The sequence below is a fragment of the Heloderma suspectum genome, chromosome 4 (assembly GCF_057233095.1).
Source record: "Heloderma suspectum isolate Gila_16-S chromosome 4, 16-S_ref, whole genome shotgun sequence".
In the NCBI taxonomy this organism is placed as follows: domain Eukaryota; kingdom Metazoa; phylum Chordata; class Lepidosauria; order Squamata; family Helodermatidae; genus Heloderma; species Heloderma suspectum.
Genome location: NC_139461.1, coordinates 282,646,091 through 282,671,978, shown reverse-complemented (window position 1 = coordinate 282,671,978; position 25,888 = coordinate 282,646,091). Strand labels below are relative to the sequence as shown.

The following is a 25,888-nucleotide window of genomic DNA, read 5'->3' as shown; positions in this document are numbered from 1 at the left end:
TAAGCAAAAATGCATATATTAGGAGAAATGTGCGCAAAAGCTGGAAAAAATGGAATTTCATGTAAACTTTTAAAGAAACAATTCTCAAAGTGTGGGACAAACAGAACTTAAAGACTGGAAAAATGAGAAATTGAGAGAAACCAAAAGTGACAGATTTGTACATCCCTAATCAAAATACATTCAATTGGACTTGGATGAGCATCACAGCATGGATGTTCATATGCATCTACATCACTGGTGTGTGCAGAAGTAGGCTTGCACATGTGTATGACCCATGATAGACTGGGGTGATTATTTAAAGCAGCCTTCCCCCAACCTGACACCCTCTACATGTGTTAGACTACAATTCCCACCATCCCCAGCCAGATGGGAGTTATAGTCCAACACATTTGGAGGGTGCCAATTTGGGGGAAGGCTGATTTAAGGTGTGCTAAAATGTACGCCAAATAAAATAAAATTCTGCTTCAAGAAGACCTGTTCCAAAGAAAGGGAGGGCTCAAAAACCCAGCCCATTGAGGACTGAGTTTGCTTAATGGCCATGGAATACTGATTGATAGTTGGAGAGTGGGAAAAGAGAAATTGGAGTCTGGGTGTAGTGGTTGGACTCTTGAACAAAATCCCACACTGACAAAATTCAAACTTGTTCTCCATAATGAGGGCTAGAAACTTCCTTTTTCAGGAAAGAAACAAAAGACATGTCCGGTTTGTCAGGAAGCTAGATGTTGTGCATAGCACAAAATCTGTACACAAGCCATTACTTTAGTATTGGAAGCACAGGGTTAAGATCCACCTGAACAGGTTTGTGCTTTACTGGATGAAAGCTTAGGCTCCCAGTTGTTGCATTCTCCTGTCGCTCTGATAAACCATTGCTACACATTCCCTTATTTAGTCAGGGACTTCTCTGCTGACTCCAGTGCTTTCAGTATGTCATTTACACCAACCTCCACCAGTGTCCCCTAAGGAGACTCTCATTCCTGCCTATGTAATGCAGATATGAAATGCTGAGCACTCTGGAGATATAAGTTAACATTGCTTAAGAGCATGATTGGCCAGACGAGTGCAGGAAAGTGATACCAGGGCTGCAGTTCAAGTCTCAGCAGACGAGCGCCTCCGTTATTTTAAGAGGGAGCTCAATGTGCTTCACAGACACATGGAATACAGACCCACAGAAATGCCTGCTAGAATTTAAAGCCTGACCCTTTTGAATCAAGAATTTAAACAGACAAAAAGCAAATGTACAACTGTGCAGAGGTCAGGTCTCTACTTGCCTGCTTTTTTTCCTGAAGGGCAGAAAATGGTAGGGAGACAGGCTATCAAAATGGATTTCGACTCTCAGGGCCAAAACAGACATTATTTTAAATCTGTGCCTAGCAGCTTTGTCTCCCTCCCATTTTTACTCTACAGTGGGTACAGGGGCCTGATGCAGATCGGGAGCCTAGCATGGAGGGGGGGTAGGGGGGCTTTTAAGATCTGGATCGGGGCCCTGCACCAACTCTGAGTAAAAAAAGAAAGAAAAAGATGTAGCTGCTAGATACAGTTTTAAAGTAATGCCTGTTTTAGCCCTTAGTTTCCAGACAGACAGCTCCTAGCACTACCATTCAGGAGGCATTGTGCAGCTATTCCATTTTTTCTTCCTTAGTGTTTTGGGTGTGGGTTTTTTTTATAGAAAAAAAAGACGGAACAAACACTGGGAAAACACAGAAGGGTACAAATGGAGAAGAAGATGTCACCTGGAGCCCCCATAAAGTTCTGTGAATGAGGCAAAGTGATGGTACAATAAAAACTATGTCTGGAAGCACCTAGACCCAGAAAGATGCTACATAGGAAGACCCTGCTCCAGCACACTCCCAGTCCTGATCCATTTGCAAATGAGTGCAGTATGATTTGCATCAGCATTCGGGTTGGGCCACTGCCTAGAAAGTCAATAAGTTACTGCCCTAGGAAGCAAGCATTATATGGAAGCAAGGTGATTGGTAAAAAAAAAAAAAAAAGGATTATAAGAGCCAGTAGCATAATTATGGGTGGCAGGATGGGCTCTCATCCAGCTTCTAGCATGGGGCGCCGCCTGCCAGAAAAAGCCTGGGGGGAAAGCATTATTATCATTATTATTATTAGTCTGTTATGCATGCAAAGAAATCTGTCGTTACTGCATGTGTACCTCCACACATCAAGTGTGCCTCTATTATATCTGCATAAATGTACGTGTAAATAAAACAATCATTTTGGCATACTTTGTTTTTAGAAGTAGCATATATATGTTGCAGCTGGTGCTGACTAAGAAGAGGCATTTGTTCCTGTTTTTATCATTATTTCTATTAAAAGCAATGCCCAATTAATGAAGCATGCATTTTTATCACTAAATATTTATAACTGACTAATTCAATGGGCATTTTTAAAACAGAAAAGTAGGGTCTAAATATTTTAATTAAAAAACAACAGAAGTCTAAATCAATTGAAGGTTGCAGTCCTACTTTTTTTTAATCCCAGGTAGTTTATGCAGCCGTGTAAAATCTAACATTAATCTGCTGATTCTATGTTGTTTTATGGATTATTTGTGGCATTTATTGGTTTTATCACCTTGTATCCATTTGGAAAGAGGCAGGATAGAAATTGAACTAATATTTATCATTCATTCATCACATTTTTATCACATCCAAGGGGTCCAAGGTATCATATATGGGACCTTCCTATTGTATCCACCCAACAGATAAAGCTAAGAGACTGGCAACAGGCCTAAGGCCACCAGTGAGCTCCGTGATCAAGTGGCAATTTCTACCCAAATTAAAGGCACAATCCTATGCAGGTTTTGACAGAAAAAGTCATACAACTCCCAGAATTCCCCAGTCAGCCTTGCTGGCTGAAGAATGCTGGGAGTTGTGGGATTTCTTTCTGTCTAAACCTGCACAGGATTACACTCTAAGCCAGACACTCTAGTCACAGCACCAGATTGGCTTTGCAGTAGAGTATCCTGTGTATCCTATGAGAGAGCAACTTTTAACTAAAAAAGACACATCTCAGCAGCAAGTTCATTAGTCCATGAAGCTGAGAGACAAACCATATAGTAGGAGTGCAGAACCTCGGGCCAAATCCTGACCACCTGGGGGCCAAATCCAGCTCTGGTATGTTCTCCAGCTTGCCACACCCCCTTCGCCTTTTTCCATTCTAAAAGGATGAAATGCCTCCCCTGAGCAAAAATAGGCTGGTATTTTTTGTGCTTTTGGCCCCACCCCTTTGCCTTTGGCCCTGCCCCTTTTGCCCTCAGCCCCACCCACCACTGGGATATGGCCCCCAAAAGCTTCTCCGATGTCATGCCCTACCTGGAGGAGGATTCGTCTGAGGAAGAAGAGGAGGGGGAGAGCCAGCACAATGGGCCCCAGCCAGAGGTAAACAAGGAACTTGGCCTTGGCTGACAGTCCTCCCTGGAAACGTTACAGGAGCAGCCTGGCCTCTCTCAAGCTGTTCCTGAATTTCCCCAAATGCTGGAAGCAGAGCCTGAGTTGATCCATCCCCCTGCATGGCGTAGAATCAGATGTGAGCAGCAAAAGAACAAAAGGAAGTTACAGCATGGGGCTTCCTTTAAAAGCAGCACGCTGACCTAATTAGCCAGCTGTGCAGATAAACCAGCTATAAATTCAGCCCCATAGATGCCAGTTCTCTGTTGCAAATAACAGTGCCTTAACCTTGGCATTCCAAGATACCAGATCTGACAGGCTGCTAGACCCTCAGCTACCCATCTGGACAATGCTTTCAGATACCCCCGACTGGCCTTGACGCTTGATAAAATGTTCACTGGTGAACCAACTTTTGGACTGCTTTGACCTTGCCTGTGCCTGCAAAACCTCCTTGGAACTCTTGTGTATGACTTTGGACTGAGGCTCTTACCTGCATTGAAACAGGACATCTGAAATGGAATTTGGCCCTCAGGCTGAAAGAGATTCAACACCCCCAGCCATACATAGGAACACATCATATACAGCTTATTTGGCTACATCACACACACACGTTTGTTAAGGTCAGAAGGGAAAACATGGCTCTGTGTCCCATCTGTTCCAGATGTTAAGTTGATGGGGATGCCACTTAGAGCTTTCTCTGTTGTGAAGCCTGCCATGCGGAACTCTCTCCAATTGAGTCTCTGCTGTTAAGTTGTAGGCAAAATCTTTTATTTCTTTAGCCAGTGAGGTGCTAATTTTTTTTACTTCTTTTTATTTAGTTTATTTCTTTCTAATATTTTTATACTGCCTTTCTACAAAGGTCACCAAGGTGGTATACAACAAATCAAGTAAAACACAAATAGCATTTTTAAAAACCAACAATAAAACCATATTAGAACATTCAAACAGCATTTATATTCTTGTCTTGATTTTACCTCTTAAAAAATATTTTATTGATTTGATTCCAACTCACTTATCACATAATGCCTTCGGCAGGTTGTTATTTTGCTGTTGTTATTTTGAAAGGCAACTGATTAATAATAATAGTAACAATAACAACAATAACAACAGCAACAACAATAAATGGAGCCTCTGGCTGCATCTAGAGGGAAAGAAACCTGGTCTTTGCACTAAGAGTTAATCCACAAGAGAAAGACAAACAGCAGGCAACTCGTGTGGAAATTATAGACCCTCTTTCCAACATCTCAAGCAGCTGCATTTGTACAAGACACAGGGAGGAGGAAAACGATTCCATCTGTCTATTTCCCCTTGCTCAAAAGTTTCCTTAATAGGAAATTATGTCCAAGCAGTGCTAAGGGAGGGATGTAGTTCCCCCTCTCCTGGGACTGCATTCCAATCTCTGATGTAAATCGCCAGAGAGTTCCCCCTTTGATTTGAAGTGTAAATAGTGCATACTAAAAAAAAATGATTCTTTTATAAACTGCCTAGTGTTTGTGGAGCAGTTCAACAGATCCAGTGCTATTATTTATTGCCTTCCGATGCTTTATGTGTAGAAGAAAGCATGGGCAAAGAATTAGCAATATCAGAGCATCTCCTGTGGCAATCCTACAGATGTACACAGCTCTATCTTTTTTATAGAGACAGATGAATCTGTCAGCTTTGCTTCCTTCCACATTCAAATATTAAGCTGCATTAATAGGACCACAGTTTCCAAGTGATGAGAAGTAATAGTTGCACATTATCTATTCAGACCTCATTTGGAGCACTGCGTTCAGTTCTGGGTGCCGATTTTCAAGAAGGATTTAGACAAACAGATTCAGAGGAGGGAAATGAAGATTGTCAGCGGTATGGAAAAGTCCTATGAGGAAAGGTTGAAAGAACTGAGTATGCCTCGAAAAGAGAAGACTTGAGTGCGGACATGATGCTACTTTTCAAATATCTCAAGAGCTGTCAATAGAAGAAGGCAAAGACTTGTTCTCTGTTGCCCCAGATAGTAGAACTAGATCTAATGCGCTTAAGGGTGCAATCCTGTGCATGTTTAGACTGAAAAAAAGCCCTAGAACTTCCAGCATGCACCCAACCAGCCATGCTGGCAGGGGCACTCTGCGAGTTGTATGATTTTTTCAGTCTAAACATGCATAGGATTGCACCCTAAGTTACAGGACGGTAGATTTCAGTTGACCATTGATGGTAACAGCAGTTCAACAATGGAACCAAAATAGTTAGAGTCCTGGTGGTTTCCCCTTGCTGGCGGTCTTCAAGCAGAGACTGGCCAGCCATTTGTAGGGGATGCTCTCATTCTAGATTTCCAGCACTGAGCAGGGCTGAACTAGGTAGACCCCCTTACTCTAGGATTCTATGTGTAACCTTGGTTGTGAATTATACATCCACATTTCTCAGCAAGGCACACAAAAAAGGATGGGGGGGGGGCTTAATAATAACATAAGAACCATGCTGGATCAGATCAAGGGTCCATCTAGTCCAGCATTCTGTTCACACAGTGGCCAACCAGCAATCAACCAGGAAACCCACAAGCAGGACACGAGTGCAACAGCACCCTCGCACCCATGTTCCCAGCAACTGGTGTACATAGGCATACTGCCTCTGATACTGGAGGTAGAACATAACCATCAGGACTAGTAGCCATTGATAGCCTTCTCTTCCAGGAATCTATCTAACCCCCTTTCAAAGTCATCCAAATTGGTGGCCATCACTACATACTGTGGTAGCGAATTCCATAGTTTAATCCTGTCTTCCATGTATTTTACAATGGAAAGTGGCAGTTGAAGGCATGCCTGCCATTCACAACAATGCGTGTTTATGTTATACTCAGGTTGCTCTAGCCCCATACAAAACAGCATAATAGGATGAAGCCCTTAGTCAAAACAGTAATTCTTTGATTATACCTCTCAGGAATATTAGTTTAGTTGATAGAATAAAGCATGTGATGACATTTTCTGCGGCAAGATCTCTTACCCCTGAGATCCGCTGGCTGCCTTTTTAAAGACTTTACGGAGATGTATAAATCACTTACAGAAGATTCTGCTGTAATGTTTTTATTAATATTGTTGCTGTTTCTTCCATTCTATAACTACAACATGTTTTAGGTGCCAGTTACAGGCCCCCTTCTTTACCAAGGCCTTCCCAGATTGAGTATGCTGCCCAGTCACTTTGTCTGTAATTATGTGTTGCAGTGTTTTTTAATTGGTTTTAATGTTTTTTATTAATGTTTCATAGAAATGTTTTAGTATTATGTATTTTAATTCTATTTTAATGCATACCATGTATTTTAATATTTTTAATTTTCTTGTAAAGAGCTTAGACCTATTTTAAGTATGGACAGCAGTATATAAATCTATTAAATAATAATATTTTCAGTGTTCAAACTGTGAGTGCCGTCAGTTATGTAGCCAAAACAGCACCATCCATGCACAAGAGCCAGTGTGGTGTAGTGGCAAGAGTGTTGGACTAGGAGCTGGGAGATCCGGGTTCTAGTCCCCACTCGGCCATGGAAGCTCACTGGGTGACTTTGGGCCAGTCACAGACTCTCAGCCCAACCCATCTCACAGGGTTGTTGTTGTGAGGATAAAATGGAGAGGAGGAGGGTAATGTAAGCCGCCTTGGGTTCCTTGCAAGGGAAAAAAGGCGGGGTATAAATGCAATAAATAAACAATAAATAATAACAAGAGGAAGGAATCCTCTAACTTGGGATAACCCTAAGGTGTACAGAACTAGCATGGATGTTAATATGCACCTACATCAGTGGTGCATGCAGAAGTGGGCTTGCACATGCATATGACCCATGATAGACTGGGGTGACTATTTAAAGCAGCCTTCCTCCAACCTGGCACACGCACACGCACGTGTTGGACTACAACTCCCACCATCCCCAGCCAGATGGGAATTGTAGTCCAATACATTTGGAGGGCGCCAACTTTGGGGAAGGCTGATCACATCTTTGGGGAAAGTGTGCTAAAATCTACACCCAATAAAATAAAATTCCGCTTCAAGAAGATCCATTCAAAAGAAAGGGAGGAGTCCAAAAAACCCAGCCCAATGAGGCCTGAGTTTGCTTAATGGCCATGGAACACTGATTGATAGTTGGAGGGTGGGAAAAGAGAAATTCGGATTGGGGTGCAGTGGCTGGAATCCTGAACAGAATCCCACTCTGCAAGTCCCACTCTTATTATTTCTATAACACAATTACTGTGCATGTCACTTTGCAGACCAAATTAGGAGCACAATCCATCAGGAGGTTCTCCTGCACAAGCACAAGCCCACAAGCAGTGGCTCTTGTGCAGTTCCTTTATTTTAATGGGGATTGTTTCTTGTTGATTTTGTCTTCTGGGTTCTGTACACTTTGCAATAGGCACCTGAGCATTCATATGATGACTCAGGCTACTGTTGGCGTTGGTAAGAGGTGAGTGCACAGAACAGAAGATTCTTGGCCACATCAAAAAAAAACTATGTCCGCTTAGCAAAAGCCAGAAATAGTTCTTTAGGGACAAAGAAAGATATGCAGACCAGGGGTATGGAACCTCTTTCAGCCCAAGGACAGAATTCAATTTTGGAGAAGCTCTCGGAGGCTGCGTTCCAATGGTGGTCAGGGATCAAGGCAAAAGGGGGTGGGGCCAAAGGCAAAAAGGGCGGGGCCAAAATGCCCAAAATGCCAGCATATTTTAGCTTAAAGCTCTTACTACAAGTAACAAAGCCTTCGGGGCATCCCAACCTCTTAGAATTGGGGCGTGGGGGGTAGAATAACTGTAAAATCTGGGACACCACCAAACTATCAGGGGTTGCAGGGGTGGGGCCAGGGGAAGGAGGCATTGCCATCTGGGGAACCCCAGAGGGGCAGATTGGTACCCCAGGAGAGCCAGATTTGGCCCCTGGGAATAAGGTTCAACACCTCTGATATAGACATTCACTGAATTTGTAACCAAAGTAGGGGTAAAAAAATAATTAAAACATGAATATATTTAAAAGAAATCAATGAAGATGTTTCTATTCTTCTACCTGGTGTCAAGTCCCAAGCCCTCCCAGCACGTTTGTCATCAAACAAAGAAGTCAATATCCAAGTAAATAGGCTTTATTATGTAAATCAATCAGTCCATCGGCAGTTCCATTTATAGAGCTTGTTATCCTATGGCAACCTAATGGTAACATCCCTGATTAAGCTGGCACAACACTAAATAGCTTACTAAAGATCCCTTTGAGGGATGCACCACTATTAGCAGAGAAAGTTGCTGCAAATCTGATGCCAGTCTGCAGCACAAAACCTGAAAGACTTTCTCAGTCCTGCCCTCAGGGAGGGTCTTCCCCTAGAGACCCCTTGTGATGGGCCAACCTTGTAGAACACTTTACTTCCCTAGGTTGCTCCTCCTTCTTGACCCAGTGTCTGATCTTTGCATCTGTGGTGTCCACCTCCTCCCGCCAGTTGCTGTGTTCTCGCAGAAGGAGAGGTTATGGTTGGGCTTTAATCCAACTGATTAGTCTGCACCTGGACTGATTCTTCCCTGTCTCTGTCTCCCTGAGGCTCTGGTCCCTCCCCCACCCCTTCACACTGTTCTTCATCTGACTCTAAGTCCATTCCCACAGCCTCTGCAGAGATGCTAGGCCCAATCCTGGCAGTAGTTTTAACAGAACCGTCTCCTTTTTTATTTGCAGAAAATAATATTAGCTAGCATGCTTTGCACACACAAAATTAACGCAGACACATCTATGCATTGGTCGCTTTGGGAACAATGTGAACCGCAGATAAAGAATGAATGAGACAAAGTATGTAAATAAGACTGAGTGATAAAATCGGCTGATTGATACTAGGGATGTACGAAAGTCACTTACCTGTTCCCGAAAGCTGATTCGAGGTGGGGGGGAGGCGCCCATCCCTCCCCCCGAAATTCTGGCCAGGGGGGAGGCGCCCCATCCCTCCCCCCTGAAATTCTGGCCGGGAGGGAGGCGCCCCGTCCCTCCCCCCCAAAATTCTGGCTGGGAGGCGATAGCCGCCGCTGTTTGCGTCCCTGCAGTCGGCCGTGATAGGCTACATAAATGTTTACGTAGCCTATCACAGCTGAGTTTAAAAAAAACAAAAACGCGTGTACGCAAATGGCGGCGCCCATGGGCACCGCCATTTGCGTTCCTTATTTTGGCACGTCTAGTCTACGTAAACATTTATGCAGACTACGGCGAAAATAAGGGGAACGCAAATAGCGTAGCGTCTACGCTGTTTGCGTTCCCCTTATTTTCGCCGTAGTCTACGTAAATGTTTACGTAGACTACACGTGCCAAAATAAGGAATGCAAATGACGGCACCCATGGGTGCCGCCATTTGCGTACGCGCAGTTTTGTTTTGTTTTTTTAACTCAGCTGTGATAGGCTACGTAAACATTTGCATAGCCTATCACGGTATTTTTTTAAAACCTAGCCGTGATAGGCTATGTAAATCTTTACGTAGCCTATCACGTGTTTTTTTTTTTTTACTGGAAATGGCGGCTGCGGCAACCGGTCGGAAGACCAGCCGCTGCCACCATCGCCGCCGCACCGCTGCCGCACCGCCACCAAACTGCCGCCGGAGCTGCTGCCGCCGGGGAGATTCACCCAAGGTAAGTCCCGTCCCAGGGGGGTGGGCGGAGGGGTGGCAGACTGTTTCGCCACTGATTTCGGGGGGCCGAATGCGCTGGCAATTGGCCTCCCCGAGATCCGTGGCGGAATTCTCTGACATCCCTAATTGATACTTGAAACTGTTGGTATAGAAGCATGGCTGAGCTCTTCTGACTCAGCGAACCAAAATACCTGAGTCTTTTATTTCATTACAGTACAGTATTCAAGACTTGTAAATATCCATTGGACAAACAGTTCATTTAAAAGCTTCTAATTCAAAAGAATGTAAATACCCATCTCACAAAAGTCCATAAACACATACTTAGATTACATGATACATTTGCTAGTAACTGGAAATACAGTGGAAGCAGCCAAGTCAAAACGTCATTTGTTGTCTTTGTAAACGGCCTCTTCAAATCAGTCTAGGAGACTTCTCCTACATTCGAGCACAGCTTTGTTTTTTTCATCAAAGAAGAAAGAATGCCCTGCAAATTGATTTTGCTTTTCAAAAATTATTCCAGATTAAGAACACAAGATCCCCTTCATGGATCACTGCCTTGTTGTGGCGAAGGGGCTTGCGTAACTCAGTGAAGCCATAAACTATGCCGTGCAGGGCCACCCAAGACGGACAGGTCATGGCAGAGAGTTCTGACAAAATGTGGTCCACTGGAGAAGGAAATGGCAACCCACTCCAGTATTCTTGCCAAGAAAACCCCATGGAACGTATCACAAGGCTAAAAGATATGACGCCGGAAGATTAGCCCCTCAGGTCGGAAGGTGTCCAATATGCTACTGGGGAAGAGCAGAGGGTATTTCCAAGTAGCGCCAGAAAGAGTGAAGCGGCTGGGCCAAAGCCGAAAGGACACTCAGCTGTGGATGTGTCTGGTGGTGAAAAGAAAATCCGATGCTGTAAAGAACAATATTGTTTAGGAACCTGGAATGTCAGATCAATGAATCAAGGTAAGCTGGAGGTGGTCAAACATGAGATGGCAAGATTGAACATTGACATCTTGGGAATCAGCGAACTAAAATGGACAGGCATGGGCGAATTTAATTCAGGTGACCATCATATCTACTATTGTGGGCAAGAATCCCTTAGAAGAAATGGAGTAGCACTCATAGTCAACAAAAGGGTGGGAAAAGCAGTACTGGGGTACAATCTTAAAAATGATAGAATGATCTCAGTACAAATCCAAGGCAAACCATTCAACATCACAGTAATTCAAGTCTATGCCCCAACCACTGAGGCCGAAGAAGCTGAGGTTGATCGGTTCTATGAAGACCTACAACACCTTCTAGAACTAACACCAAAAAAAGATGTCCTCTTCATCATAGGGGATTGGAATGCTAAAGTAGGAAGTCAAGAAATCACCGGGATAACAGGCAGGCATGGCCTTGGTGTACAAAATGAAGCAGGACAAAAGCTAATAGAGTTTTGCCAAGAGAACATGCTGATCATAGCAAACACTCTTTTCCAACAGCACAAGAGGCGACTCTACACATGGACGTCACCAGATGGTCAATATCGAAATCAGATTGATTATGTCCTTTGCAGCCAAAGATGGAGAAGCTCCATACAGTCAGTAAAAACAAGACCTGGAGCTGACTGTGGCTCAGATCATGAGCTGCTTCTTGCAAAATTTCGGCTTAAATTGAAGAACGTCGGGAAAACCACTAAACCGTTCAGGTATGACCTAAATCATATCCCTGATGAATATACAGTGGAGGTGAGGAATAGATTTCAGGGATTAGACCTGATAGACAGAGTGCCTGAGGAACTATGGACGGAGGTCCGTAACATTGTTCAGGAGGCAGCAACTCAATCCATCCCAAAGAAAAAGAAATGCAAGAAAGCCGAGTGGCTGTCTGATGAGGCTTTACAAGTAGCTCACGAAAGAAGGGAAGCGAAAAGCAAGGGAGAAAGGGGAAGATATACCCAACTGAATGCAGAGTTCCAGAGAATAGCAAGGAGAGACAAGAAGGCCTTCTTAAATGAACAATGCAAAGAAATCGAGGAAAACAATAGAATGGGAAAGACTAGAGATCTCTTCAAGAAAATTGGAGATCTCAAGGGAACGTTTTGTGCAAAGACAGGCATGATAAAGGACAAAGAAGGCAGGGACCTAACAGAAGCAGATGAGATTAAGAAGAGGTGGCAAGAATACACAGAAGAACTATACAGGAAAGATCTGAATGTCCCTGATAGCCATGATAGTGCGGTCACTGAACTTGAGCCGGACATCCTCGAGAGTGAAGTCAAGTGGGCCTTAGGAAGCATTAGTAACAACAAAGCTAGCGGAGATGACAGTATTCCAGCCGAGCTATTTAAAATCCTAAAAGATGATGCTGTTAAAGTGCTGCATTCAATATGCCAACAAATCTGGAACACTCAACAGTGGCCACAAGACTGGAAAAGGTCAGTTTACATTCCAATTCCAAAGAAGGGCAACACCAAAGAGTGTTCAAACTACCGCACCATTGCGCTCATTTCACATGCCAGCAAGGTGATGCTCAAAATCCTACAAGCTAGGCTTCAGCAGTATGCGAACCGAGAACTACCGGAAGTACAAGCGGGGTTTCGAAGAGGCAGAGGAACTAGAGATCAAATCGCCAACATTCGCTGCATCATGGAGAAAGCAAGAGAATTCCAGAAAAACGTCTATTTCTGCTTCATTGACTACGCTAAAGCCTTTGATTGTGTGGATCACAACAAACTGTGGCAAATTCTGAAAGTGATGGGAGTACCAGACCACCTTACCTGTCTCCTGAGAAACCTGTACGAGGGTCAAGAAGCAACAGTAAGAACCAGACATGGAACAACCGATTGGTTCCAAATTGGGAAAGGAGTACGACAAGGCTGCATATTGTCACCCTGCTTATTTAACTTATATGCAGAGTACATCATGAGAAATGCCAGGTTGGATGAATCAGAGGTCGGAATTAAGATTGCCGGGAGAATTATCAACAACCTCCGATATGCAGACGATACCACCCTGATGGCAGAAAGCGAAGAGGATCTAAAGAGCCTCTTGTTGAGGGTGAAAGAGGAGAGTGCAAAAGCTGGTTTGAAACTCAACATTAAAAAAACGAAGATCATGGCATCTGGCCCCATCACTTCCTGGCATATAGAAGGGGAAGAAATGGAAGCAGTGACAGATTTTACTTTCTTGGGCTCCGCAGACGGTGACTGTAGCCATGAAATTAAAAGACGCTTGCTCCTTGGGAGGAAAGCTATGGCAAACCTAGACAGCATAGTAAGAAGCAGAGACATCACCTTGCCGACAAAGGTCCGTCTAATCAAAGCTATGGTTTTCCCAGTAGTAATGTATGGCTGTGAGAGCTGGACTCTAAGGAAGGCTGAGCGCCGAAGAATTGATGCTTCTGAACTGTGGTGCTGGGGAAGACTCTTACGAGTCCCCTGGACTGCAAGGAGGTCAAATCAGTCCATCCTAAAGGAAATCAACCCTGAGTGCTCATTGGAAGGACAGATACTGAAGCTGAAGCTCCAATATTTTGGCCACCTAATGCGAAGAGAAAACTCCCTGGAAAAGACCCTGATGCTGGGAAAGACTGAAGGCAAAAGGAGAAGGGGACGGCAGAGGATGAGATGGCTAGATAGCATCACGGATGCAATGCATATGAACTTGAGCACGCTCCGGGAGAGAGCGCAGGACAGGAAGGCCTGGCGTGCTATGGTCCATGGGGTCACGAAGAGTCGGACACGACTGAACGACTGAACAACAACAACAACAAGAACACAAGAAGAGCCCTGCTGGATCAGGCCAACAGTCCATCGAGTCCAGCATTCTGTTCACACAAAAATGCATATAGTTCAGAAAAGTGTGCACAAAAAGTGTACATTACAGAGGTTCGCATTAGAATACTTTATCGTAGGGAAAATCACCTGCAAAAAATGTGTATAATTGGAAAAATGCATACATTTTGAAAAATGTGCATGAAAATACAGGTTAGATCCAGATAGGCCTATTGAAATCAACAGACATGCGTTAATCATAAGTTGTCCCATTGATTTCAGTGGCCTAGTCTAACTATGATGAAATCTGAAACCAACCCAATCGACACATTTTTGTGCAGACTTTTAAAAAAAATCCGTAAAGTGATGCAGAAGTGAGATGAAATGAACGTAACTTTTGAAAAAAGAGAAAATGAGCGAAATCTAACTTCACATATTTGTCCACACCTAATTGTCCACAAACTGACAGCCTGCTCTAAGGTAAATATGGACCATATCCATATTCACCTTAGAGCAGGCTGTCAGTTTGTTCTCTGTGAAGTAATTTACACATACTTTCTTAGAATGGTCATTAAGCTGTTTATATTTATTTTTTTTAATTGTTATATGAACGTTAATGTGTTTGTGCACTTTGTAGTTGTTTACTCGTTGGATATCCCAATTGCTCAGCCTTTTTCTTGCAGTTTTGCAAGATTTCCTTTTGTGCTTTATTTTCTACATATGAGGGCAAGTTACTAGCCTGATACCAACAGGGGAACTAAGGTAAGCCAGAAATGCACAAATATAATCTGTTGGTCCTAGGAATGCACTGGATATCTGCAAAACTTGCTTACTGAAATATAACATAAAACATAAGAATTGCCTTGATGGAACACACCAAAGATTGATCTAGATCCATCATTTTGTTTTTAACACTAGCCAACCAGATTGTTCAGAATCTCAGAAGCAGGACACAAATCTGATGGCTTTTCTAGTTTCTTGTCCCTCAAAACTGGTACTCAGTGGTAGAGAACACACTCCATGGCCACAGATTCAGTCTCTGATGCTGCCAGTTAAAGGATAGCAAGAGTCTAGGTGGGAAAGTTCCAAGGCTTTTTTAAATGTGAAACCAGACAAAAAATGTGCAGTTCCAAAAGACAAATGTGCAGTTCCAAAAGAATTTTGGAATTCTTTTGGAACTGCATCAAAAGCAATTCAAAATTCAAGTCATGCAAAAGTTTTATTACGTTAAAACTTTTTAACCTGAGCAATTCAAAATTCAAGTCATGCAAAAGTTTTATTACGTTAGCTGATGTAACAACCAACTAATAATGTCGGGTTTTAGAACTCTAAACCCTGATCAAGTGTACCCATTTCTCTTCCCCCTGCTAGAGACACTCCCTCCTCCCCGCCACTCTCCATACAGTTTTCACCAAGGTTTTCAAGATAAAGGAAATCATTCTAGAACCTGAGGACTCCTGACAAGTCATGTGAAGTTGTAAATGTTATGATAAGGACAGAGTAATGCCAGTAAATATCAAATATGTCCAGTGGAGGCTGGTGGTTCTGATTTCAGTGGGGCTGTGAATCGATTCTGGGTTTTAATCAGAATTAACTAGAACTCTAAAGGAGCTATCCAAGGTGCTAAAACCTATTCCCCAAATAGGTTCAGCACCTTGAATAGCTCCTTTAGAGTTCTGGCTGGTTCTGACTAAAACCCAGAATGGATTGATAGCCCCACTGAAATCGGGGCCACCAGCCTCCACTGAATATGACATTACTAACGGGGACTGCTAGTCTGTGTTTGCGCATCTGGATTTTTTCTCTCTTGTTCTTAGTGGATTTCGTTAAATATCCCTCACTCCCAAAAAAGTTTGTTGGAGTTCATGATGACTCTTGAGTGAAGCTTGCATATAACACGCTTCTGCGTTAGGGGATTCTGGGGATTTTCTGCCACTCTGCGTAGGCTTCTTCTGTATAGAAATGCATCTCCAAGCAACAAAACATGTGCACACAAAATGGAAAAGCACAACTGTGTTGCTGTAGCAGCCTCTAGGCACACAAATCACATATTCGTTTTAAAAAGCTGTGGAATGATCTCTGCCGAAGACTGTGGAAAACTGCTGTCAGGCAGAGGTACTTGGGAAAGATTGGTCTTACTCAGTTATAAGGCAACTTCATATGTTGATATTTTGGCTGATTTCCCCATAGCCATTGCTTCCCAAAGAGCTATTCCCACACCCATTGCTCCTTGACAATGAACATTTCTTGATCTAGCTCGAGGTACACAACCTCTTTGGCCCTGGGGGGGGGGCACACATGTATGCACACCCACGGGGGTGGGACACACACACTGGTGGGGGGGAGACATGCCCACACACACACACACTGGCAGGGGGCAGCCTGGATTACTGGGGAAGGGAGAAAGCTGCCCCATTGAACCAATCCTGACTTTAGTACCATCACTGTGGAACTAAAGCAGTGATCCTGGCTGCTTCTGGGTCGCTGGGGAAGAAAGACAACTGCAGCAACCCAGCCTGGATCACCCCTTTAGCACCACTACCTGAGCGCCCTAGCCCCCTCTCCCCAGTTTATCTCCAATGTCTGATAAGAGAAGAGATTCCCTTGCTAGCCCTTGAGAGATAGGAGATAAGCAAGGGATGGGAAGTACCACTGCAGGGGTAGGTGCAGGGGGGTCTGGTGAGCTGCCAGAAATGGCTTAGCAGGCCACACTTTTTCCACAGCTAGATGAATCATGAGGTACTGTAAAAAAAAATCAGTCATACCCTAGGAATCCTCCTTCATTATCCTTCTGAAGTTCTCCATCCATCACAGTTTTTAGCAGGTATGTTAGAACATAATAGAGCACAAAATTATTCACCCACAAAGTTTTGCCTCCTGGGTGAACTTACTCAGTATCTGAGCATTTTACAATTTGCTCATATGCCCAAGCCGAGATCTGCTATAGACGGAGGTTGATTTTAATGTGCATCTTATCTGCCTATATGTCAGTTTCTTAGGTTTTATTGTCAATGGCAAACACCCATCCAATTAAAAATGAAATTTTGGGTTGTGGCTTCTCCACACAGTAAACTTGGAGCTCCAGGCTCTTACCTTGAAGCTGCAATCTCTGATTTCTGTCTGGCAATGGCTGCTGCCCTCTGAGCCCCTTCCACGCTCCGGTCCACTTTCTGCCTGATCTTGGCACTTTTCAGAGGTATCACCCGTTTCTTCATGCCTTTGATAAGGACGTTCATTCGGTATTTCCCTTCTTCCTTCTTTCCATCAGGCAATGTGGTGCAACCGTAGCCGTGCCGTACATTATCCAGCCATTCCCCCTCATACTTCAGGCCGCTTGACCTCTCACTCACACCAAACCCCGATCGCTTGTCATTCTTCCATTCACCCATGTAGGACTCTGTGGTGGTGGCATCAATATCAGCGTCAAATGGTGGGAAGTCCTCTCCCTCCACTCCTTCGCCCAGGCTGGCTGTGGAGGTAGCATCACTGCCTGTGGAGCTCATGCCGCTCTCACTCTTGAGGAAGCTGAGCCTACTCCTTTGGCTGGCCAAAGAGGTCTTGGAGTCCGACTTCTTCAGCTTCCCAAACAAAGAACTCCGCCTGAAGAGCCCTCCCTTCTTCAGCTTGCCAGCATCTGCATCTGCGTACAAGCTGAGAGCAAAGCCACCCCGCATGATTGTAGGCGTCATGGGAATGTTCTCCAGGTGAGCTGATGGGGAGTCATGTTGGAGCAGGGTGCCATTGCTGTGCTCACTACGGAGGGAGGTAAGGGAGGTCCTTAGAGGGTTGCGGACTACAGCTGCTATGCCATACGGGACACTCTGCCGGACGCCATAACCATGGCGCATGCCGTTGGTGAACTGGCCTTGGTAAGTACCTAGAATCAAGAACAAGTGCTGAGTTAGATACATCACATTTTCCTGAGAATGCATGTTTGGGCAAAACATCCCAACTTGAAGTATAAGCTGATGGGATCTGAGCTAGCAGTGATTGACCAAGAAAGAGATCTTGGGGTTGTGGTGGACAGCTCGATGAAAATGTCAGCACAGTGTGTGGGGCTGTGGTGAAAATGGAAAATTGCATGTTAGACAAAATGTGGAAAGGAAATGAGAATAAAACTGCCAATATCATACTGCCCTTATACAAATCTATGGTCCAACCAGACTTGGAATACTGGGTACAGTTCTGGTAACCGCACCAAAAAAAGATGCGGTAAGAGTTGGAAAAAGTGCAGAAAAGGGCAACTAAAATTATCAAGGGACTGGAGGAACTCCCCTATGAGGAAAGGTTACAACATCTGGGATTGTTTGGCTTAGAAAAAAGATTAGTAAGAGGAGACATGATAGAGGTGTACAAAATTATGCATAGTGCAGAGAAAGTGGATAGGGAGACATTTTTCTCCCTCTCTCATAATACTAGAACCCAATGGGGTCATCCCATGAAGCTGATTGGTGGGAGATTCAGGACAGATAAAAGGAGGGACTACTTCACATAGCATATAGTTAAACTATGGAATTCACTTCCATAAGCGTAGTGATGGCCACCAATTTGGATGGCTTTATAAGGAGGTTAGACAAATGCCCAGAGGAGGCGATCAATGGCTACTAGTCCTGATGGCTATGTGCTAACTCCAGTATCAGAGGCAGTGAGCCTATGTACACCAGTTGCTGGGGAACATGGGTGGGAGGGTACTGTTGTAGTTATGTCCTGCTTGTGGGTTTCCCATGGGCAGCCATGGTGTGGACAGAATGCTGGACTATATGGTTTGTATAGAGCAAGAGAGCAAAAGGTGCAGCCCGTGGGCCACATGCGGCTCACCAAGGTATACTACATGGCCTCTCTGACCTTGGCCTCTCTCTGTTTTGGCAACCAGGATGCTGCTCACACACAGGCCTTCCCTATTAAAAACAGCAGTTCTGCAACTCAAACATGTTTAGCAACATTTACGGTCTGGCAAGGCATTTATGGATGATGGAAAGAAAGCAGTGTATACTGGCAATTTGTGTCCATGTGCATGCATTTGTAAGCATGTGCATTCAGGTCAAGATGCATCTGTCCCCAACTCAGAGGTTCAGCTTCTAGAGGCCTCCAGAGAAGGGGCCAATTCCTGAAGAGTTCTAGTGCAAGGGTCCTGCTCCCAACATCTCTCCAAAAGGCAAAATACATGTTTTGCTAGGGAGAGGTATCAGAATATCGGGACTGTCCCTAATAAACAGAGAGAGTTGGAAAATATGTTATTGTATAAATGAAGGTGGAACTCAGGTGACATACAATATGCTACATATACGCACCTCTTTAAAAGACAATTACGTATTTATATAATTCAGGAGTGCCTTTGCTCTTCATACCCAACATTTCATGGAGGGACAGGAAAAAGAGAGTGGTGAGAGTGGACTTCAGCCATAATTTCATAGAAATGACCCCCTACCCACAAATGGCAACAGTGTGGAATCCAAGAGATGAGCTTTAACAATCCCTTACAACAGGGGTGGGGAACCTCTTAAAGCCAGAGGGCAGAATTCAATTTCAGAGATGCTCTCAGGGGCCACATTCCAGTGGTGAGTGGGGCCAAAAGCAAAAAGGACAGAGCCAAAGGCAAAAGGGACATGACCAAAATATACCAAAAATATCATATGTTCACTTAAAGCTCTCATTGCCAATAATGAAGCCTTAGGAGAGGCATTTCAACCTTTTAGAATGGGGAAATATCTGCACAAAAGCCAGGAAACCATCAAACGATCAATGATTGGGGGTAATGGGCTGAGACTATGGGAAGGGGAAGGGTCCATTTGGAGAACCCCAGAGGGCCAGATTTGTCCCCCAGGTCTGATGTTCCCCACCCCTGCCCTAGGACATCCCAAGGGATTCTAAGGTTCATTTCCTGGATCACAAGAAGAGCAGTGCTGGATCAGACCAAATGTTCATTCAGCCCAGCATCCTGTTTCCAGGAGTGGCCACAGCTAGATGCTTCCAGAGCATAAAGGCAAGAGCCCTCCCTTACTGTACACCACCCAGAACGGTATGCTGTCTCTGGACCTGGATGTCCCATGTAGTTATAGTTGCTAATAGCTGTTGATAGATCTGTCCTACAAAAGTGTGCTTAATTCACTTGTAAAGCCAGCAGCTATCATCACATCTCGGGGCAGTGAATTCCATAGGCATCGTGTAAAGAAAAGTAGCACTTCATTTTGTCAATTCTGAATCTACTTTGACTCAATTTCAGTGTCATGGTGTTTTTTTCAACTGGCTGCTAATGACCATAACAAGCTGAGAGCTGCAATCCAAAATCCTCTGGAACTTCATAAGGAATTCTGGGACAGAACAGTAGAGCTCACAGACACAGTGCTGTGCAGGTGCAACCCAGGAAGAATGGGTAAATGTGTCAGGTGTAGATTTGGGGCATTTCTACATGAGGCTTTTATTGCACACTCGTGATTGGTCACTCATGGAAGTTTTTGGGTCCTTTACATGACATTGTCAACTTCCAGGGCACCTCCTGCACTTTCTGACCTTTATCCTGCTTTTTAAAAGATCGGAGATAACCTAATAAGGAACGTTAATCCGATATATTGTCTGTGTGTGAAGACGGAGTTGTGCTATAACCAAAGCGCAATCTAGTAGCTGTAAAATGAAACATATAGAACTTCCTGAGAAAGGAAGTCTGTGATTCAAAGCATCCGTCTACCTGTCTAAAGGAGCCGATCTTAATCCCAAAAAGAATCCAGAGGCAAAAGCCCCAGTAAGGATTTGGGATGTTAGCCTTGCGTGGTGAAGCCCTTAGCAAGTATGACTACTAAGAAGTTTATTATTTATAATTACCTTTGGATGGCCTGGCTCTTTTACACATGACCGCTCTAAGATAGAGGCATATACACTTGTAGAATTTTAAAGTTTTAAATATTGTATTTTATCATCTGGTATCTTATGGTTTTAATTGCTGTGAACTGCCCAGAGAGCTTTGGTTACTGGGTGGTATAGAAATGTAATAAATAAATAAATTCTTACAGGAATTGTTGATGTGGTTTGACTTTGCCAATATGGAACTGCCACAATTCAATAGGTGAGTTTTAGGATTGGGCAGTGGGGAGGGGCATAACATATAGGATTATTTATTTATTTATTTATTATAGCAATTTTATCCCATCCTTCAACCAAAAAACCTCCCAAGGCGGCTTACAAAGATAAGAAATAAGACCATCGATGCCCGCAGGTTTACAGTCTAAAAGACATGACACAAAAGAAAAGGGGACTGGGAGGGGAGAGGAAAAAAGCACATTCAGGCACAGGAAGAGCAATCTTATTCCCACCAGACAGCATATGGGGAGCGGGCATAGGATAGTTTGGTTTCCTGGCTCTGAGCTCGGAGACAGAGCTCTGAGCTCGGAGATAGGAAACTGCACTCCCTGTTCCCTCCCCAACCCCTTGTAGGCAGTGTGGAGAGAACTGCGCTGGCTACCTCTCGGCACTCGGAAATCAGAGCATGGAGACAGGGAAAAGGGGGCGTTCCCAGGGGCAGGGCAGGGAAGGGACCAGGACGGTTGCCTTACGCCATTTCCTATGGCCACCCCAGCCTCCTTCTCTCCCCCTCTGAGGCAATGCTGCTAAGACAGGCAGAATCACCCATCTAGCAGAAATGCACAGTGGCTGGAGCACGGAGCCGCTGTTGTCCTCCCTCCTTGCACTGGATACTCGGCAGCCTCCGAGTTTGGAGGTTGCCGACTACCTGGACAAGACTGCGCCCCAAGCTGCAAAGTTCAGCATCCCCCACAGGCATCCCCCATAAGCAATGGGGAGGATCCATGGCTCAGTGGTAGAGCACCTGCATTGCACAGAGAAGCTTCAAGGTTCAATCCCCGGCATTTCCAGGTACAGGTGGAAAAATGCGGGCCTGAAACCCTGGAGAGCTGCTGCCAGTCAGTGTCGACAATACCGGGCTGGATGGACCAAGGGCCTGACTCAGGATAAGGCAAGTTCCTGTGTTCTTACCTACAAATATTTTACCGTGCAATCCTATGCATGTTTAGATAGAAAAAGTCCTACAACTTCCAGCATTCCCCAACCAGCCATGCTGATTGGGGGATGCTGGGAGTTGTAGAACTTGTTTCTGTCTAAACATGCATAGGATTGTGCCCTTAGTTTCTTCTCTCCCATCAGTTTCAACACCTGTACAAATGGGATAGAATGCCTGCCTCACTTACACAGACATAATTCACCGAAGTAGTTCCTAACTTGGTGCACTAACAAGAGGGATGTGCTTTCTTTAAGGGGGCTAGTTGGAAAGGAGGAATCATACTAATAGGAAAATCATGTTCCTCCTGTAGACAAAATAAAATCATGTTCCTCCTGTAGACAAAATCACGTTCCTTCTGTAGACAAAATAACACCATCCCTGCACAACAGGTAGGTATCAGCATGTTTGGGGAAACCCACAGGTTTCCAAAAGTACAAAACGGAGGTGGGGGAGAGGGGAAGCAAAATTGCTGCATGAAGACAGGGTATGCTCAGGGGGTGTGGAATGGCAACGGTCTGTGGAGGCGGGGGAAACAGAAAACTGAGACAGGGAATGTAATGGAGTATCCTGGATGAAGGCAGGGCTGATTGGCTGGAACACTGAACAAAGAACACTCTAGACTGTAACTTTTTGTTGCAGGTTCCGCTTGTCATGATGAATAGCCATTGATAGACCTATTCTCGGTGAATTCCATCTACTCCCCTTTTAAAACAATCCAAGTTTGGCCATCTCTGCATTTTGTGGTAGTGAATTCTGTATATCAGGGATAGGCAACTTTTCTGGACCTGGGGGCGCATATGGCAATTGGAGAAACTCTCCTGAGTACCACCACAAAATGGCTGGCATGGGAGGCATGACTAGTCACAAAGGACCAGTAACTTGCCCAAAAGACTACATATAAGGCCAGTGTGGTATAGTGGCTAGAGTGTTGGACTGGGACTTGGGAGACTCGAGTTCAACTCCCCACTCAGCCATGAAGCTCACTGGGTGACTTTGGGCTAGTCACTAACTCTACCTCACAGGGTTGTTGTGAGGATAAAAATGGAGAGGAGGAGGATTGTGTAAGCCACCTTGAATTCCTTGCAGGAGAAAAAATGGTGGGATATAAATATAATTAATAAATAAAAGTAAAAGTAAAAGGCAGATGCAGGGGCTCCCTCCCCAACCCCCAGAATGCTCCAGTTGGCTCAACCAGGCCCTACTAGTTTCCTACTGATCTCCTATCCCCCTTCCCTGCTGCCTTCCCCGTATCCCAGCTGGCTTACCGCTGTCCTTCACAGACCCGCCTGTTCTTCCTTGCCATCCCCCCTCCCCCCTCCCCAAAGTTTACCAGATAGAAATGATAGCAGTTCCGTTTTCTTTTCCCCTTTCTTTTCCTTGGTGCTTTTCTGTGGAGAAAAGCATCGGCCTGCAGCCCCTGGCCACCTTCATTTCCCAGAAACATGCATGGGAAATTAAGATGGCAGCTGCTGGAGGCCCTCACATTGCTCTGAAGCAATCCCAGTTGCTGGTAAGACTATTTATTTATTTTAAAGTGGAAGGGGTAGGACACCTCAGCAAACACGAATTAAGGTGTCTGGGGATGCACTGGTGCCAGCGGGCACCCCGTTGCCTACCCCTGCTACTAGTAGCAAATATATTCTCTGAGTGTGGATTATCCTTGGGAACCCCAAGATTTGCAGAACTACAAAAAATCTTTAGAAAAGCTGAGGGTACTGGGAATGCTCTGTGACCACTGAATGAGGACTGACTAAACTGAAGAAAAACCAAAAGGGGGGAGAGAGAATAAAGGGGGGGAATGGAGTATCCTGGAAGAGGGTTGGCTGAAACCCTGGACAGGAGCATTCTACACTACAACATTTTGTTGCAAGCTCCTCTTGTATTGTGCATCCCCAATGCAAAAAGATTTGAAATAGAACAAAAGCATCCTTTCTACAACCAATCTGAATTCTTCCCCCAGAAGGAAGCTGGTTCCTTCCCACCAATTACCTCAGAACATTAATTTTCCTCACATGAGAGTTTCTATCTTGCTTGATTGCCCCCCTTTTGTTGACATGGTTACCTCGGTAACTAGGAAACCACCCAAAGAAGCCCAGCTTCCATCCATCACTCACTAGTACGAGTCCCACCCCAAAATTAGCAAACCACCAACTCTCCACCCCACACACCCCCACACCATCTCCATTCAGCTAGGGTATCCTGGGATGAAATATGCTAGAGAAATACAAACATTTATTACCAGTAGAATAGCATTAGCTCCCCCAAGGATTTGCTTTCTCATAGGAAAACGGCCAGTTCTACATGAGGTATTTTTATAGCCTTCATTCTGCACAGCTTGCCAGTGATTTCTATCAGGATAGCAAAGTGCAGTAATCCTCAGGGATGCAAATAAGTCAAAGGACAAGGAAGACACACACAAAGCACAATGGTCATTTCAGGTTAAATAGTGTTGGGGGCAGTGGAGGCTGGCAGCTCCGATTTCAGTGGGGCGGTGAATCCCCTCCGGGTTTCAGTCAGAACTCTCAAGGAGCTATCCAAGGAGCTTTGCATCTTAGATTGATAGCTCCTTGAGAGTTCTGACTGAAACCCGGAAGGGATTCACCGCCCCACTGAAATCGGAGCTGCCAGCCTCCACTGGTTGGGGATGCACTGCAAAAGCCCATTAGTCGGTGGCAGAACAGACGCTTTGTACATGAACTTTAGGTCGGAGGCTTAATCCCTGGCATTTCCAGTCAAAGCATCTCTCAGGCAGCAGTTCTGAGAAAGACCTTTTGCTTGTGATCCTACAGAGCAGCTGGTGGACAAGACTAGAGCGCATGGAACATTTGGCCTAAGTCAGCTTCTTAAAGCTTAATTCCCACTGGCTTTCATTAGCGCTTTAACTTTAAAACCAGTTCCCCAGAAGGAGTGAAGGTGGGAGAGAAAATGTCCTCACCAGTTGTTGTTTTTTGTAAAGAAGTGCTTAGAATTAGTGTTTAGGTTAAATGACAAATTAAATTTGCTAGTGAAGATACTTGTGATTCTGTTTGAATCCCTGTCCTGCCCCCAGCCCCCACAGGTCAGGCAAGACAGAGATTCAAGTAAAATCAGAAGTATACTTGTTTGTAAATTAAAAGACAAACCAAAAGTCCAAAAATAGCCTGATAGGCACCTGTGTTCAGCAGATTCCAGGACCTATAGAACAGAATCATAGAATAGTGGGGTTGAAAGGGGCCTACAAGGCCATCGAGTCCAACCCCCTGCTCATTGCAGGAATCCAAGTGACGCTGACCGCTCGGGGGTCGCATAACTAGTTAGAATGTTGATGTCATGCCCCCACTGGGAGAATCTTCCCCAGAGGAAGAGCTGGAGATCTCAGAAACCGAGGACACACCAGATCAGCCACCCCAGATCACGGAACAGAAGGAGCCTGGGCCCTCGAGGAAGATGGCTGCAGGCCCATCCTGTCAGGGGGCAGGGACTCTGCCTCTGAGACATAGACTGAGCAACACCCTGGCCCCCAGCAGCATCGCTGCCTCAAGTGACAGGCAAATGGGATTCCCATGAGGAGTGCCTGCTTGCAAAGAAGGACTCCTCAGGAGAAAGTGACTCAGGAATAGGGCTCTGCCCAGAGAGCTCTAATGTACTGCAGCTGAGCCCTGGATGGGGCTCAGCAGGCTCTGATGTTAGAAGCCTGCAGTGTCTGCCTAGCCAGTATTGGAAACAATGCCATTCTTTCAGCTCCAGCATCTTCTACCTTGTGTCCCAGACCTTGCTTGTGGATTGATGTTCTGTGCTACTGACCCTTGGACTCTGCTTGACTCTGCTTCTGGACTATGTAAGGAATCTGACTGTGTAGCGGTCTTTTGACCTCTACCTGCTATCATGACCAGTCCTGCCTTAGCCTGAACCCTATTGGACTGGAATCTATGTCCTTGAACATTTGCCTGCTTCATTACCTTGCTCTGTGATTAGCCCTCTCACTCCAAGTCTCCTGCAGCCAATGTAGGACAGTTGAGGGTGTCCATTTAGAACCTTAAAAAAATGGAGAGGGGAGGGAATTGGGCTGCTTCAGCCCATCACCACTTATAATGTCTTGAAGGGGAAAATTGAGGATTGAGGAAAAATGAGTGCCATAAAGTTAAAAACTCTCCT

At 44.8% G+C, this 25,888-nt stretch overlaps 1 protein-coding gene across 1 annotated transcript in view; it reads right to left on the bottom strand.

Moving 5' to 3' along the window:
- Positions 1–25,888, bottom strand: part of JPH2 (junctophilin 2) — a 115,786-nt gene that overhangs the window by 77,008 nt on the left and 12,890 nt on the right. The window contains exon 2 of the mRNA XM_084854011.1: positions 16,837–17,620. Within this exon, the coding sequence (XP_084710137.1) occupies positions 16,837–17,620 (784 nt within the window). The remainder of the gene's footprint in view (positions 1–16,836; positions 17,621–25,888) is intronic.